The sequence below is a fragment of the Coenobita brevimanus genome, chromosome 14, assembly GCF_032717465.1.
Source record: "Coenobita brevimanus isolate Jiangsu-jjx chromosome 14, ASM3271746v2, whole genome shotgun sequence".
NCBI lineage: Eukaryota > Metazoa > Arthropoda > Malacostraca > Decapoda > Coenobitidae > Coenobita > Coenobita brevimanus.
In genome coordinates this window covers 25,625,880-25,644,252 of record NC_136967.1, presented here as the reverse complement: position 1 = coordinate 25,644,252, position 18,373 = coordinate 25,625,880, and the positions used below count along the sequence as shown (strand labels likewise).

The 18,373-nt window shown below is 40.9% G+C and overlaps 1 protein-coding gene across 5 annotated transcripts in view; it reads right to left on the bottom strand.

The window, feature by feature from the left end:
• Positions 1 to 18,373, bottom strand: part of LOC145389558 (calcitonin gene-related peptide type 1 receptor-like) — a 1,052,335-nt gene that overhangs the window by 44,009 nt on the left and 989,953 nt on the right. For all 5 annotated transcript variants that reach the window (XM_080264831.1, XM_080264825.1, XM_080264822.1 and 2 more), the window contains 2 exons: positions 15,899 to 16,119; positions 12,805 to 12,961 (listed from right to left, as the gene is read on the bottom strand). In XM_080264831.1, coding sequence (XP_080120957.1) covers positions 12,805 to 12,961; positions 15,899 to 16,119 — 378 coding nt within the window. The remainder of the gene's footprint in view (positions 1 to 12,804; positions 12,962 to 15,898; positions 16,120 to 18,373) is intronic.

Below are 18,373 nucleotides of genomic sequence, written 5' to 3'. Positions count from 1 at the left end.
TATAAAGAAATAAGTACAGCACAATGCAGTACTATTCATCGAACCATCATCCAGTCCTTAATTGCGCCACCGGCAGCACGGGAGCCTTGGGGACAGGCTACTCATACTAGAAACTTAAAGAAAACGTTACCAGTCGCTCTATCTTGAGTGACGATAAGCTGAGAATAAAACCCACCCACACTTCGGAATAAAACCCTTAAGGCCATTTGACGTTTGGGAAATACGAGAATAAGAGATTTTCCTTTTACTTGACGTTCGGGAAGCATGGAGACGAATCTTTTCTCCTCTGGTAAAAGGAATTCCTGAAAAATGAACACAAAGGAAATGTCACCTATTAGGAGTGTGGAAAAAGAAAACTGAAAGCATTACTCTCTGAAGGACACAAGGACACGGTGCGAAACTCCATACATGCCAGACATCTAATGAACAACATCTACGTGATGACTGGTTTGGGATAAGGTAAATGCTGAACAAAAAACACAACGAGGAAAATACTACGAACCCAGAGTGCTGAGAGGGGGAATTGAAAGCATTAATCCTGAAGAACATAGAGTGGCAGTTCACTTAGGCTGGGTCGTGGAGTGGAAAAGGGAAAAGGCATGACGCTCTCCGTGGGTGAGGCCAGAGAGAGAGAGAGAGAGAGAGAGCGCAGTAAAAATTACTCACATGTATGTTTCCTAACCATCTGGCTTAGTTATTACCCCCGACTGCTTATGTATGTCTTGAGTTTTCTCCCATTCTCCGTCTCGTTACCTCTTCTTATTCTCTCTCTCTCTCTCTCTCTCTCCTTCCTTTGTCTTTCCCTCCTCTTCTTTGGTTATTTTAAGCCTGCCCTCCTACTCTCTTCGTCCCCTGTCCTTCATCTTTACTTCCACATCCTCACTTGTCCCTGTGTCCCTAGGCGGGTCTGTATGTATGTCTGCCTGTTTGTCTGCCTGCCAGCTTGTCTTACTCTGTGTGTGTGTGTGTGTGTGTGTGTGTGTGTGTGTGTGTGTGTGTGTGTGTGTGTGTGTGTGTGTGTGTGTGTGTGTGTGTGTGTGTGTGTGTGTGTGTGTGTGTGTGTGTGTCACACACGCAAACACACACACACACAAGCTTTGTCATTTCTCCTATTCATCTGCTCATTCCTTCTTTCCCTGTCCTCATTCTCTTCCTTTTCACTCTTCTTTCTCTGGTATCACTGTCACCTCTTCCATCCATTTTCCCCCTTTTCCTTTCCTTCTTTTCTTTCCTTTTCTCCCTTCCATCGCCTTGTTTCTCTTTTTCTGCCTCCCCTCTCCCTCCTCCTCCTTTCCTTTCCTCCCTCTTCCTTCTTCTCTCCACTCGTGTTCTTTCACCCTCTCCCCTCATTTCCTTCCTTCCTGTCTCTCTTTTCACCTTTCTCCCCACAGGATCATCCTCTCCTTTCCCTATTCATTCTCTCCCCGTCTTCCTTCTTTCCTCTCAGTCTCTATCTTTGTCTTTGTGTATGTTTCCTGTGTACATTGCCTCCCAGATTTTCCCCCTCTGCATCACTTCCCACTTCCTGTTCCTGGCTCCCCTTCTCCGCTCCTTTCCTTCTCCCTCCTTCTCCCCTCTCTCTCGATTCCTTCCTCCTCTCTCTCTCTCTTTCCCTTCCATCCTTCTTCCTTCTCTTCTTCCTCATCTTCCGCTTTCCTTAATATCCCCCCCTCTCCTCCTCCTCCTTATCTTTCTGCCTTTCCCTCTTCCTCCTCTTCCCTCTTTCTCCCTTTTCGCCTCCTCATTTTCCCTCTTTCCCATCCTTCCGTCTTCCTCCTTTTCTTCTTTCCTTTTCATATTCCTTCCTTTCTTATCGCTTTGTACCTATGTCTCTGTTTTTTTATCTATTTGTCATCGTTATTCCTTCCACATACGATTCCTACTACATTCTTGCTTCTCTCATTCTTCTTTAGTCTCCCTTTCTTTCTACACTTTCTTTCCTTTATTTCATTTGCTTCATCCTTCTCTCCCTTCCTATCTCCTCCTCCTCCTGTTAAGTCTCTTCTGTTTCTGTCTCTTACTCTCTTCTCGTCCGCTTTCCATATCTTCCCTTCTTTTTCTATCTATTCCTTTTTAAATCCTCCTTCCATCCCTTCTTCACCCTTTCCTTCCTCTTTTTTTCTCAGATATTTTCTTTTTTTTACTTCCATCTCTTCCCTTCTCTTCCTTCTTCTCTCTTGAACTTTATCGCCACCTTTCTTCAGTCATTTGTCTGCTCCACCTTCTCGCCCTTCCCTCAGTCCCTTCCTTCATCCTTCCTTTCTTTCCACCTTTTCTACATTCCATTCTCTTCCTCCTTCTCTGTCTTCCCTCTTCCCCCTACCCTCTCCTTTCCCTTCTCCCTCTATTACGTCTTCTTACCTACTCTTCCTACATCCCATTCCCTTCACCTCCTCTTCCTCCCGTGTCCCAACTCCTCCTCCTTTTCTTCGTTCCCTTCTCTCCCTCTCTGTCTCTCTTTCCTTCCCCACCCCTCCCCTTTCCTCTCATCGCTTCTCTTCCTCCTCCTTCCTCTTCCATTTTCCTCCAATTTCTCTCCATAATTATATCTTGTTTCTTTTCCTCACATTATCTTCTTCATTCTTGTCCTTCAATCTTTCTCCTTCTCCTTCTCCTGCTCCCCCTCCTCATTCTTATTTCTTCTTCCTCCTCCTCTCCATTTCTTTTCCTTCTCTCCCTTCACTACTCCCCATTCTGTCCCTTCCCTTTACCTACTTCTCTACCTTTCATTTTTTTTCTTCTTCTCTCCCTGATTCCATGTTCTTCCTCTTTTTTTCAAATTTCTCCCTACCTCCCACTTTTCTTTTTCTCTTTCTCTTACTTCTTTCCTTATCGTCCATCTAATTCTTCTCTCTTCATCATCATCATCATCCTCTTCTTTCTTTTTTCCCATCCATTCTTTCCCCAATCTTCTCCCTTTCCCTCTTTCTCTTCTCTTTTCCTCCTCCATCTAGTCCACTTTCCTCTTCCATCTTCCTCTTTCTCTTCCCATCTCCTCCTCCTTCTCTCCCCCTTTCCCCTTGTAACTTCCTCTCCCTCATCCTCCACCACGATCGCTCCCCTGTGAAGTGTGCTCAGGCCGTGTCCAATATCTACCTCCTTTCCCGCACCACCTCCTCCAAGATTACCTTCCCCACCGTCTTATTAAAAATTATGGGCACTCATTTAGGATTATTAGAGGGGAGGGGATGTGAAAGTAATATAAGGTTACTGCTTTAGACCCCGTTTTAGTAAACTTTGCCTTTTTACCGCTTAAGTCCGATTTGGTATGTTTTTATTTTACTATTTTGCCACTGAAAGTGATACTATAACGGCCTGTCCTGAATAAAGTTGTCAGAAGATAACGAGAACGCAGTAAAAATGACATTTTTGTGTTGAAAAGACTGAAAAATAGGAATTTGTGTTTCAGTGAGTGGGGTGGGCTGGGGATGAGAAAGTCACATGAATGGAGGACACGTGTAATATGGTGTATGGATTATATTTCTTATTTAATTTGCTTTTCCTTCCTTTGTTCATCTCCTGTTATATATATATATACATATATGACAGATTGATCAATAGATAGATATGTAACGCTAACATTTCATTTCCCCAGCCTCCCTCTCAGTACTTTATGGCTTATTAGGTTTATTAGATGATGCCCCTTCAGTACCATAATATTTTCTTTAACTTCTCCTTACTCCTACCAAACGATTTTACTTACCTTAGGAGATCTCTCGAACAGTGATGGAGTTGTGTTGTCTGTATCGAGCCCCTCTAAGAAAATCCAACTAAAGCTGAATGAATTCGTCAAGAGAACTGCAAGTATACTGTACAGTTAAAGTGATTTTTTCGAATAGAAGTATATTCTTAAAAACAGTGATGTATTTTAAAGCTTCGTAGGGGGCTTGGGATGTGAAAAAAAATATTAGGTTAGTGTCTTATTCCATCCCCCCCTCCCCTTCACACACAGTGCTTTATATCTTCGTGTGTTTATTAGCAGCGAACACAGGATGACATTTTTGAAAGGTTAACAGCATGCTATTAGGCTAGGTACATATATGACTTCTAATTAAAATATTCAACTTTTTCAGGTTCACTTTTAAAATGTATTGCCGTATCCTTTCAATGAACAGGACCACTGATATCTGTTTTGGGTTTGGTTTATTTCTCTGAGGGATGTACTTTGAAAGACAACGTACCTAATGAGTAATGTGGTGGTTGCTGAAGGAGGTGATGCTTAATGTGATAGGGTGGTTAGTGGAGAGACGTAGTGGTAGATGTGCTAAGTACCTTTGTGCAGTAATGAGACAGAGAAAGTAGTATGTATGGGAAGTGAAGAGCAGTATGATTCAAAGAAGAAAGGTGGGCGGTGCCATGAAGGCTTGATACGAAAAGAAGTCTGATTACGGAGGCAACAGATGGATTGTGTGAAAGAAGGTTAGTGGCGTTATAGATATATATGTGTAACACTGGTATGGCATGAGTGTGAGCGGTCAAGAGAGTGAGCACTGGACATGGAACTCTTAAGCAGTGTGTGTGTGTGTGTGTGTGTGTGTGTGTGTGTGTGTGTGTGTGTGTGTGTGTGTGTGTGTGTGTGTGTGTGTGTGTGTGTGTGTGTGTGTGTGTGTGTGCGCGCGCGCCGTAAGGTGGATCTGATTAAAATAATGGAGATTTCTGAAAGATGTGCTGTAAGAATATCCAGTGATGTGAGGGTAGATGAGGGAGTACTTAGATTGCATGATCGAAAAGAGGGTGGGTGAAACTGAAGGTGGAAGGAGGTGTTGCAGTCCTAGATGGTGGATTGTGTGATGTATGGAAGGTGGTAAGAGCAAATGACAAAGGATCAAAATACATGGATGAACTATGTATGCGCAAGCAGGCTAGATTTTTTTTTCTTTTTTCTGTCCAACAGATGTAAGTGGAGCTCATCCAAAAAACAAACAGATTCTCTCTCTCTCTCTCTCTCTCTCTCTCTCTCTCTCTCTCTCTCACACACACACACACACACACACACACACACACACACATCTGCAAACAGGACCAGTTAGTCCAGGGGTTATTTTCTAAGCTGGATGTAATTTCCTGACACTATCACGAAGACCTCTCAGGTAGTTTATAAATTATCATATACAATCAACGAAGTAATACTAATTTTATTGTCATATGAAGCAATGAAATGGTTCACGACAGTCTCTGACGCTGCAGAATGAAAAATTAATTATGCTAGAATAAGGAGCTGGCCACGCAACAGTTTATTTTAAAAATATTTTTCAGCCTGTTTATTTAAGTATTAATATGGTCTATCTAATTATTGCCGTGCTCTCGAGAGGCAAAATATAGCGCTTGTCCCTAACTATGTCACTTCCTCAATAACTCACTGAGTTACTGTACACTTTGAGAATGGGGTCCAGGCCTTATGGGATGGTTAGGAGCACGAAATTTTGCACAACGGTAGATTTTTCACTGGTAAGGTTTCGGGCAAGGGCGGCGGTCCCCAAAGTGTCTCACCCAAAATCGTTAGGACAGTTTTTTTACCTGGAACACTGAATTCTGCATATTGGAATGCATTTATCCCGGCCACGTTTCAGGAGGAGTGGAACTCCCGATGACCACCCTCCATGCACCGCGAGATTGCCCCATGGGGGACCAGCTTTTATTTTCTTTCCTGAGAACATGAAATTTTGCACATTGGTAGATCTTTGCCAGAGCCACTTTTTAGGCAAGGTGAGACCCCCAACGGTCTCCCGTGGTCAAAAACATAATGCATGATCATGTTTTTTATCCTAGGAACATGAAATTTTGCATATTGGTTGACATTCTCCCAGGCCACATTTTAGGCATGGTGGGACCCCCGATGACCACTCCCCACGAGGGGGAGGGGTATACCCCCAAGAAAGACAGCACCATAGTTTTTACGTAGGCATAAGAAATTCTGCTCAGCAGTAGACATTCACCCGGACCTGAGTTAATAGCGGATGAGGACTGCGGGGGCTGCCATTCCTCCTTCCCTTAACATACTTCTTTCTGTACCCTTTCAATATTGCAGGCGTGAGTGTGGTTATCAAAGGTGTCTTTTGTCTGTTAGTGAGGAACTGTGGTTACTTTGTTGGGGTCAGGCTAGATATCTTCATATAATCATAACTTTCTAACAGTCTGTCCTCGTGGTGTTGTTTGGAATTTTGTTCCGTCATTCATTTTCAGCTTCTCCCATTCAGCCAATCTTTTTCGCAATATGTTTTTCTTCTCTTTTCAAATCTCTTCTGTCCTTCTCTGTTCTTTTTACCTCCACCACTCAAGTTGGAGGAGGCTATGCATTCACCTATGTTTGTCTGTTTGTTTTTTAACACGATATCTCCAAAAGTTCTCAGTGAATTTCAGTGAAATTTTGTGGAAGGGTGGGCCATGGGCCAAGAAAGAATTTATTAAATTTGTTGGCAGATTCGGATCCGGATCCTATGTATCCTGCACAATATAATTTCTCAATGAATTTCAATGAAATTTTGTAGAAGGGTGGGCATGGGCCAAGAAAGAATTGATTACATTTGGGGGCGGATCCGGATCCGGAACCTATGAATCCCGTACAATGTCTCCAAAAGTTCTCAATGAATTTCAATAAAATTTTGTTCGAGAGTGGGGCAAGGGCCAAGGAACAACTGCTTATATTTGGGGGTGGATCCGGATCCTATGTATTCCACACAATATCTCCACGGATCCGGATCCAGATCCATTTTAATGGCAATGGCACTGGCGTAGGTATGCGCTCTTTGGGTGATTTCTAGTTCTTTCTGTCATCTCCTTCCTTTTTCCGTCCTATGTTTTTTTCTCTACGCCTCTTCTACCTATTTATCTTTATTTATTTCTTTTACCCCTTGATATGTCCCCATCCAGCATTATACTTACTCCCTTGCATATATTCTCTGTTCTCCCATCTGCCTTTTTCTGTCTCTGTCAGCGTGTGTGTCTCCCCCCCCCCCCTCTCTCTTCTTTAATGTACTGATAATACTTGCTTGATATACTCGTGAATGTTTTTTTTTTTTTTTTAATGGTATGTTATTATAGATTTCACCAGTTTTTGCTGTTATTCTTCCTAATTTATGTTTTTTTTTTATATAGTTTCGATTTTCTCCTGTGTTTTTTTTTTTTTTTCAAATATACTATGGGTCCTCTTGATTTTACAATTATCAAATCATAGCGTTTCAGTTTATTTCTTTAACAACTGATACTTGCATTATTTTTCTCAATTACTGGCGAATTTAGTTTGGATTTTTTTGTTTTAATTTTTCCTCTATCAGTGTTATTTTCTTGTAAGTGTTATTTATTTGTACTGGTTATTTTTGTCTTCATATTGCAGTCTTAATATTTCTTTCTCCGCATCCTTTTTAATTGTAATCCCTTCAGTGTGATACAGATTGTTGAAGACGAATACAATTATCCTGAGACAGCATCTTACTGGGGTAATCCTATTGAAAGACTTAACAGATATTGGTCAACCTTCCTCAGTACGAGTCGTTTGTAGTACCTGGGCTGAATAACGTTGTCTGGAGGCAGCAGGTGCGAACTGGAAAAAAAGTCATTCTAGTGTAGGGGTTTAGATAACGACAATTTCTTCTATGGATTTTTTATTTCAAAGCCCGTTCACTGAGACAACGCATTTTTTGTTATATTCTTACTGTGCCTAGACGATACTATTGAAAAGATTTTTATTTATTTATTTATTTATTTTATTTTTTTTTCAAAATGGAGGGGATAGTTCCAGCTTTCATTAGCCCTTACGCTACTAGAGGCTCTCCTATGCAACTTGTCTGCTGGTAGCGAGAACAGGGCTTAAAAGCCGTTCCCTGATTCACGCGTTTAATATAGTCAATCAACTTACTCCTTCAGTTATATATATATATATATATATATATATATATATATATATATATATATATATATATATATATATATATATATATATATGAGGTAACTTAATACACGCACACACACACGCACACACACACACACAATCTCAGCGTATAATTTTTAAAGTATTTTCCTGTGTTTTCGTTTTTTATATTTTTCAAAATTAAGTGAATTCTTTTTCTTTCATTTTCCGTTAAATGAAATGCGCTCTTCCATTCTCTTTATTCTCAGGACGAAATGAGTTTTTCTAGCGTAATGAGTTTTGTGGTAGTCATTAAAGATGCTAATTATTTTTTTTTTTTTTATTTTTTTTTTTTTTTTATGTGTCCGACTCTGGGCATAGGCTTCACAGTCTGCTCTCAAGGCCCAATAGTCCTCCTACATACCATACACCTCTACATGTCACCACCACCGTCCATATTGAATACATGCTAGGGCTGTCTCATACAGGACTGGTGTATTGGTATTAACGGGGGTATTTTTCTATTTACGTAACTTTGTTAACTTTACTCAGTCTAAAGATTTTGTGGGTAAATGTTCCTCTGGAGAAGAAGGTTCTCGTTAAGCACGCAAATAACGATAATTGGACACTGATATATGAAAAAAATATATATTAATAAGTATAAACCTATGCAGTAATGACCAATGTTCAAAATGGAAAATGCAATTTAAAACTCTATTATCAGTCATCAAAGTAGTTCTGCACGTTAAGGAAGTATTAAAAATCGAGCAAAGCAATCTCTTAAGTACCGCCAAAAGTTATTCTACGTTTACCCAGCCTAACTCAGTAGCCAAACTTTTCACTTGCGTCTCTCCCCGATACCCACTTTATCGTCCAACATCTAATTCCTAGATCTGGCTGACTTTTCTTTTCCTACCCATTCTTTATGCATTTTTTGTCTGTCTGCCTTTCTGTCGGCTTGTCTCTTTGTTTGCCTTTCTGTCCGTCTGTTTCTTTGCCTTTCTGTCTTTATCTTTGTCTGCCTGTCTGTTTGTTTGTCTCTTTGCCTTTCTGTCTGTTTGCCTCTGCCTGCCTGTCTGTCTGTTTATATCTTTGTCTGCCTTTCTGTCTGTTTGCCTCTGTCTGCCTTTCTGTCAGTTTGCCTCATTGTCTGCCTTTCAGTCAGTCTGCTTTAATTTTTCTTTCTGTATGTCTGTTATGTCTGTTTTACTTTTTCTGCCTTTCTGTCGGTCTGTTTTTATTTTTATACTTTTCTGCCTGGTTTCTCTCTCTCTCTCTCCCTGCGAGATTACCCCCTTCAGATGTCATCTGAGAGCATTCAACTTTTTAATTACGTGTGCTTTAACTTCTCTCTCTCTCTCTCTCTCTCTCTCTCTCTCTCTCTCTCTCTCTCTCTCTCTCTCTCTCTCTCTCTCCTAAATTCGTGTCATTTTCCCGTACGGGGTAAAATTGTCATGCTTTTCTTTATACCCACCAAATGGCTTGTATTTTCTTAATTATTTTGTCTCATTAATACATTCAGTTGTTCTGTTTAGCTTTGTCTTCCTTTTGTTCCGTTTCTTTCATTTTTTTTCCTTTCTTATCCTCTCATTCTTCTTGCCTCCATTTTTAGTATATGTATTAATTTCTTTGTTTCTTTTTACATTTTTTTTTTAAATTTCAATACAATTTCCTTAACGGACAAGGGAATGTTAATGAACCTCATGCAGTGACACTAACCAAACATAAATACGACTCTTTATGCCTTCAGTTCTCGACAATGTTAAGAAATAAAATAAATTAAACTGGAAAGGAACCAGCTGTGTCGTGGAAATTGTTATGGCTGTGAGAAAGCTGCTCGTGAAATTCCCTCGTGGGTTTAAAAGTGGTCACATTAATTTTCCCTGAAAGTGTAATTCTCTTTTTGCCAAGGTTAAACTCCCCCCTAGTGCTTGCCTTGCCTATCCAGACCCACCCTGCCAAGTGCATATTCTCCTTCCTTAGTACTATCCTTACTTTAATGCTACATATTTGACTATATATGCCCTTTTCCTAATACTGTTCATTCTGGCCAGTACATTCGATCAAAGAAACAACTTTACTTAGGTGACTGATGGCTTTATAATAATTGTTGCTGCTGGTCTCTTTTTCTTATTTTTTTGAAGGCAAATATAACTGAATGAATCGTATATTTCAAAGGTCTTTTCAGGTTCCCTTTTTCAGTGTGTAATGAGAGAAATCGTAGGCATACTCTGACGTGACCATATACCAGTATTGGAGAATGTTTTCAAACGTTTCGTCCACTTGTTGAAAATGCAAAGTCGGGATGACTGTTGAGATAGTTTGTGTGTGTGTGGGGGGGGAAGACTGTAGAGATAGTGTGTGTGTGTGTGTGTGTGTGTGTGTGTGTGTGTGTGTGTGTGTGTGGGTGGGTGGGTGGGTGGGGGGAAGATTGTAGAGATAGTGTGTGTGTGTGTGTGTGTGTATGTGTGTGTGTGTGTGTGTGTGTGTGTGTGTGTGTGTGTGTGTGTGTGTGTGTGTGTGTGTGTGTGTGGGTGGGTGTGTGAGGAAGATTGTAGAGATTGTGTGTGTGTGTGTGTGTGTGTGTGTGTGTGTGTGTGTGTGTGTGTGTGTGTGTGTGTGTGTGTGTGTGGTGATGTGTGTGTGTGTGTGTGTGTGTGTGTGTGTGTGTGTGTGTGTGTGTGTGTGTGTGTGTGTGTGTGTGTGTGTGTGTGTGTGTGTGTGTGTGTGTGTGTGTGTGTGTGTGTGCACTCCTTTTTCTGCCTGGTCCTCGCGTTCTTCCTTTCGTGTTTTTGTCAACCTATTCTACTTCCTCACCACTGTATGTCGCTCCAGTAGTAGATCCTGCACATCCATTCTTCCCCTATCCCCTCTTCTTGACGTAAACTTCCTGTAATCCTTATCCTAGTCTTCTATGCCTTGACCATGATTTCGCTTGGTATCTCACTTATCTTCCTCAAGCGTCCTTTGTGTATTTCTTTTCTGTGTTGGTTCCTTCCCGTTATATCTATTTATTTTTATTTATGCTGTTCTCTTTCTCTTTTTTCTTTGTGTTTATTAAGTTTAAGTAACCTAATGTAGTCCCTTCAATTCAACGACGTCAGTTTATATATTATTCTTGCTACTACTAAACGATTTAATTCAACTTAGGACAGTCCTCTTGTTAGTGAGGGGAATAAAAAAAGCTGCAGGTAACCCTTAACTTCTGAAAGTCTGTCCTAAGCTAAATGAAATCGTCAGGAGATCAGAAGAAGAAACTGAACCATGAATTCGTGCTGCATAGGTTAAGATGTTCTCAGTGCCCTTATCTGTCCTTTCGCACAATATCATGACTGCATATAGCACCCTGTCTGTTTTTTTTTTGTTTTTTTTTCTGTGTATTGCATTTTTTTTTTTAATATATTCTCACTGTTACCTTTAAATACAGTACTTATATATCTGTCTTTCCCTCTGTTCACATCTTCTCTTACATGTGCTTACCTTACCCTTTCAACCTAACCTATATGTACGTCTGTCCTTTCTTGTCCTTTCTATTATATACGTACTGGAGCTTTTGTCTTATCCTTAAAATATCTAAAGTACAGTAAATGTCTATTCTTGTACTCTCTTATATGTTTACTGTAGCCTTTTTTTTATCCTTACGTGTCTGTCTGTTCACTCCGGCCCTGTCTTCTATATCTTTACTGCAGCTTCTGTCTTATCCTTACGTATCTTCTCACTCCATTCATGCCTTATCTCACAAATCCTCCTTGTCTATTCTCTCCACTCTTTCACATCCTGTCACTCATACGCTGCTCTCCTTTCATTCATTTCATTCTCACATACTTCCTACGTGGTTTCCCTTCCCTTCTGAGTCCTACTTCTAACATGTTCTGTCTGTCTGTCTCAGAAATCCCCACTTCCCCTTCTGTGTCCTAATTCTTACATGTTCTCTCTCTCTCTCTCTCTCTCTCTCTCTCTGCACACTCAGGAAAGCAAGTGCCGTATTCAAGATGGGCATTGATGAGGTCCGTAGCACCTGTTCTCTAGCCATGTATTTTGCTACTACACCGTAATATTCTGTTCTGTACTATCCTTTTAACATATTTTATTACCAGTGACACAGGAAGATAATGTGGTGTATTAAACAAAGCGAATAGCTAAGGAAGATGAGCTACGAAATTATCAAATCCATTAAGTCTTGCCACCCTATACGAAATTTTTAAATCCACTAAAAATGCCACCCTATACGAAATTACTAAATCCAAACCGAATACCACGCAATACGAACATATTAAACCCATTTAGAATATCACCCCATACGAAATTATCAAATCCACTTAGAATATCACCCTCTACGAAATTAAGAAATCCACTTAGAATGTCACCCTCTACGAAATTATCAAATCCACTTACAATACAATAAGAAATTATCAAATCCATTTAGAATTCCACCTTAATATGTCTTCTTTGGGTACCATAAGTGCATCGTGACTAAGTATGACCACTCGTTCATTAGCCAGGTGAAAACCCTGGTTATGTTTCGCTGCTTTTAGATAACCATCCGACAAAACAGGGAAGACGGCCGATTCCCTGACTGTGTCCTGTGCATCCTACCCTCACGTTTTATTTCTCTGTCCTTTTCCTTATTTATCGGTTCTTTCATATAGATTCTTATCCCCAATATTTTATTTGGTTCCCCATTGTCTCTTTCCCACTCCCCTTAAAATAATAATATCACTGGCATATAGGGGCGGGAGGGGTGTGTGTACTGGGAAAAAAGAGAAATAGTTGGATTTTCTTTTTCGAAACTACCATTCAAAGATGTGTCAGACAATAGGAGAGACAGAGAGAGAGACAGAAAGACAGAAATAGACAGGCAGATAGATAGGTAGTTACGTATACAGACCCATTGAAAAACTAGGTAAATTTAGAGATTGATGGGTAAACAGACAGATACATATGATTCTCCTTCCTACCTTGCGAGTCGAGTGAGTGTCTGGTGCTGTGTTGACGGCTCGCAGCTTCGTGACGAGGACCCTCACGATATTGATGAGGAAGAGCATGTTCAGCAATATGGACAGCACCACCGGCACATTCAGGATATAGTTGTACACACCGTCGTCCATCCAGCAGCTGACAAGGAGAGATTGGTAAGCCTTTAGAGGGTGTTGTACTTATTATTCATCTTCTTTACTTATGTTTTTTTTTTTTCTAAATCTTCTGGAAAAGGTAACTGCAGTTTTCACAGTGTGAAGAAGTTCTTAAATGTACAGTTTAAACACTTGTTTTCTAACCATGTATGTGCCAGTGCATCCCATATTGGTTTCCTTGCACTCATTCCTGCTTGGCTTTCGGCAAAAACGTTCCCCAGAGAGTTGATACTTGAACTATATGACACCAAATATTTTTAAAACATTCTGGAAATGATGTGCATTCACCGACGTTGTCTGCCTTCAGCAAATAACTTGGGAGCTTCAGGGATAGGGAATACACGCCTATAGTAAATTTTTTGCTATGTGCCCGATTGGCCACTTGATTCATATTCCGTTCCCTAAGGCCCAACAATCCTCCTACGTGCCATGCACCTTCAAATGTCACCTTTTCGGCGCTAATGTCCACCGATCATATTAACTACAATTAGGGCTGTCTCATTCAGAGACAGGCGAAGTGGTATTAATGGGTGTTTTTGGAATATATATATATATATATATATATATATATATATATATATATATATATATATATATATGTGTGTGTGTGTGTGTGTGTGTGTTCCCTGTCCCTCCCTTGGTCTAACTCGTGTTCACTCAGACAACAGAGCACTTTTCTAACGTCACCACCACCGCCTTCAGATATCGACAGCACGGAAGCCATAAAAAAAACAACAACGTGCTGCTAAGTCCTAATCTTCCTGTGGAATACGACCTGAAACAGACTAACTTAAATCCGGATCCCGAATTGTACTGGTGGGTGAACTACGACAAACGGATCACGTACATTGTTTTTCCTAATTTCGAGCTAGATTTGCTACATGATGTGCCACCGGCTTCCTCAGGGTAAAGGGATACCGTAAGGAGGGAGAGGGTAAAAGCTAGGCCATGTGTACTGTAGGATGTCCTGTGAAATCGTGTCAAAAATCAGGAGGTTATGTTTGCGGTTGTTTTGAATAATTAATTCTGTGTTAGAAAGGATCAGGTTGTCAAACGGTCGAGAATTACAGTTAATGACGACCTCAATGAATGTATGAATTATGATGGGATTATTATTATTTTTTTTTTTCACCAGGTCCTTAGAATCTGCAGCTCTGTGGGAGTTGATAATGGGACCTATGTTGCTACACTAGTTATTATTCAATTCAGCTCAAGATTTACCTCCCACAAACTGGTACACTTTTCTTGGAATGCTGCACGAAATGAAAATGAAAAGAAACTGTTACAACAGTCTTATTACAGTTCCTAACGGAGATAAATCTGAGAACAAATGCATGGAATTTTTTAACGTTACTGTCATTGCATTTATTAACAAACTAGGGAAAAAATCCTCTGCCCTTCGTAAATGTTTACAGCAGGCAAGAGGGGCCATCTGAAATGACCAAGCCCCGCGCTGTAACCTTATTCGAACTGAACAGAACAAGTTCCATAATGGCAGTGTGTGTGTGTGTGTGTGTGTGTGTGTGTGTGTGTGTGTGTGTGTGTGTGTGTGTGTGTGTGTGTGTGTGTGTGTGTGTGTGTTTTATCTCATGATTCAGCGCCTATCTTTTAAACATTTAGGCCTATAAATTAATGTCAAATTATTAAGTTGAAAGTCACAGATATGAGTCTCGAGACACCAGGTCAAGCTAATTGTATAGTAAGTTTCAGGTCAATCAACCGATAAATATAGTCGTGAGGGCATGGTTGGCATACTGTAATGGTATGAAAAGGAGAAGACCAACATAAAGAAAAAGTACAGGTATTGTATTAGAAAACACAATTCTCATTGGATATCTAAACATCAGTACAAAACGAAGCACTGCTGCGATTCAACACAACCCAAGTTTTGGCAAAATTCTCCACTCATTATAGAACGGCCTCCTTAACAGTGTCCTAGCAGGTGTGGAAAGAAACACGACTGCCGTATACTTGCAAATAATATAACTACCCTTGACAATATCAGTGCCCATGCAGGTGTGAAAAAATACACTGAATGCTGTTTAAAATGCAAAGGAAAAATTCTACTCATTGCACAAGGGTCTCGCTATCAGTGCTTCTGCAGGTACAAAAACAGCTCTACAGTACTACTCAAAATGCTAAGTAACGACACTATCCCCTCACAGTATTGGTTTCCCTTGTGTTGGAGAGGGAGGAGAGGGAAGCCTTCACGCAGTGGCACGATATAACCGGGTAATTGTACAAACGACCCTCAATCTCTTCCTTATTCCCTGAAAGGAGGATGGAGGACCACAGGAGAAAAGCAACTTCAGTCTGCATCTAATGAATTCATGTCCATATAAGCATGGGACTACAACATCGTCAGTCCACCTACAAAATATAAGAGATACACAACTATCGTTCAACTGTCCACTCATTTTACAGTGATTTCATATTAGTCCCCTGCTAAAAAAAAAAAAAAAAATGCTTCCACTGAATAAAAATAATCAACAGAACTCTCATCTCGCCGTATGCCTCTAAGTATGCTAAATAACGAAAACTACGAGTATAATCTCACGGCACACTGTCCATATTATCAAGCTCCTCATGATACGAAAGATACACTTGTCTCCTTCTAAACAGAAGTATCGAATCTTTCCACGCCTAATACACTAGCTTTGTAATCAGTTCTCCCAGTGCTTCGAAAAGATGTTCCACTCCATTCAACATGCATAGTAACTGAAACTGTTCACTCACTGTGTACTGACCTAACATGCAGTGCCTCTGAAGAGATGAAAAGATGTGCAGCTGCCTTTCAACATGCAGCATGACGAAAACTTTCCTCCCATTACACACTAGCTTTCTATCAGGTCATAACAAGTAAGAGAAGATGCACTACCAGCATTCAACAGGCAAAGTACCGAAGCGATTGCCCACTCACTGCACACTGGCCTCCTCGTCAGTGCCCCTGCAGGCCCCGTAGATGATGACGAAGATGACAGGGGCGCCCCAGCCCAGCATGTAGAACCACTTCATGATGCGCTCTTCAGCCACGAAGGCCACCACCAGCAGCGTGTGGAGATAGAGCCCCTCGCAGAACATCCAGAAGTAGTTGGCCACCATGAAGTAGTGCAGGAATACATGCAGGACCTGACAACCAACCTGGGGAATGGAAGGACAGGGGTTAGGAAGGAGGGAGATAGCAGACAGGAAGGAAGAAATAAGGTTGAAGAAGAACTGAAAGGAAATTCGTTAGAAAGGTGGAGGAGAGAAGGAAAGAAGGAAGAAAGGAAGAAAGAACAGAATAGTGTAGGCAAAAGATGAATCGATTGATATATACGAAACAGATGTCGATTTTGACATCCTAATCTAAGGGATGTAATGAAAGAAGTTAACGAAGAAGCAGGAGAATGGAACAAAGGAAGGTTAAATTTGCACATCCCTGCCAGTCGAATAAGGAAAATTAGGAAAGGAGGAGGGAGGTATGAAAGAAACCCGTAAAATAAATGGCACCCGACTTGGAGGGTGAAGGTAAAGAGCCTAGAAAACGAGGAAAAGATTATTTTAAGTTACTGTAGAATTGGGAGAGACATACAGAGGAAGGGTGGGGTTCAGACACAAAGCAGACAGCGGAAGGGAGTCGGTAAAGAAAATGATGTAGAAGGACATAATAGACTTGTCCTCCACCTAGAGGAGTGGAGAATGTAAGTTAGTGAGGAGAAAATAAGGAAGGAAAAAAGACAGACATTTAGAAAAGAATGAGGAGGATATAACCTGAAGATCTGATAAACTCACTTGGAGAGGAAGGAATATGACTGTTAGACTAGGAGTGGTAAAGTGATAGCAGTCGGACGAAGCAAACGGCACCCCACTAACAGGAGGGCAAGAAAATAACAAAGAACAAGGAAGTAAAGAGGGACAACGTGCTATATAAGAATAAACTTCCTAATGTAAAGGAGGGAATCCGTAGAGAGTGAACAATAAAGAGAAGGCACGTGTGGGACAATTGACACTCCATACAAGGAGAGAGAGAGAGAGAGAGAGAGAGAGAGAGAGAGAGAGAGAGAGAGAGAGAGAGAGAGAGAGAGAGCGAGAGCGAGAGCGAGAAAGAGAGATGGAAAGTGATGGAAAGGTGGAAACTGATGGAAATGAGAAAGCTGCATCGTGCCTGGCTGACACCTCAGCCAGGAGGAAGTATAGGCAGAAAAGGGTTCAGATGATTTAACACAAGTTTTAAGGAAGAATATATATTTGAAAAAACAAGACAAATAAACATGTGTGAACAGAAACGATCGTACATACCATACTAACTCTGGTAGCTACCTAAGTATTATGACGTCCGGTGCACGTCACCCAAACTCTAGGTTATACAGAAACTAAAAGACAATGCAATGTTTCGTCCCTTTGCTACTGACCCTAAGCTAATACGTGAGATTTTCAACAAGCTTCTCCTTTCCCAGGAAGTAGATTATAAGAAAATTAGTTACAATATTTTTTTTTTTTATTTCAGCATGCATTGCAAATCATCACTTGATGTCAACAAAGGTATGCTCACAGTTCTTATCCTACACAAGACCTGGCCTACTGTTGCAGCGAGAAATGTTAATGATGTATACCCTGTACGGATGATTTGGTCATCGCGTCGAGGCACACACAATTCTTTCAAACACTCGTTTTCATTTTAACTTTAGGTGAAAGGGTTGCTAGCGGTGAAAGAAAAATGAAGCATTATTGCAGGAGTCTTTTCATTTTTTTTCTTAGCGCGTGCCCGTGCTGCCAAGGATGAGACGGAAGGCTGGGGTGGAGAGATTTACTCTTATGAGAGATTCTGTGTGTGTGTGTGTGTGTGTGTGTGTGTGTGTGTGTGTGTGTGTGTGTGTGTGTGTGTGTGTGTGTGTGTGTGTGTGTGTGTGTGTGTGTGTGTGTGTGTGTGTGTGTGTGTGTGTGTGTGTGTGTGTGTGTGTGTGTGTGTGTGTGTGAGCTAGAGGGAGAGCAGCTAATGGCAGGGGACAGGGGGATATGGAGGTGACTTCCTTGTGGCCATCCTTTACAAAATTAAGGTGTCTGACTATAGATAGATAGTAGACAGAAACAGACAGCGTGCGGCCGTGCACACACTCACACACACACACACACTCTCTCTCTCTCTCTCTCTCTCCCTCTCTCAATACCTGGAACACTCAGGCTTTTGTAACAAAGGAAAGCGCTCCTACTCAAAGCAACACCACCACATTACGAGTCAACAAATTTCCATTCACGTCCAGTGTATAATAAAGGATAGACAGGATTTTACTTTTCTAGGAATACAACACAACCACTCACCAAAGGCACATGCAATATGGTCGTACACGCAAGAATTTACTCATTTTCGCTACATAAAACACAAGAGATATAGGACGCAGGCTTATTTACAAAG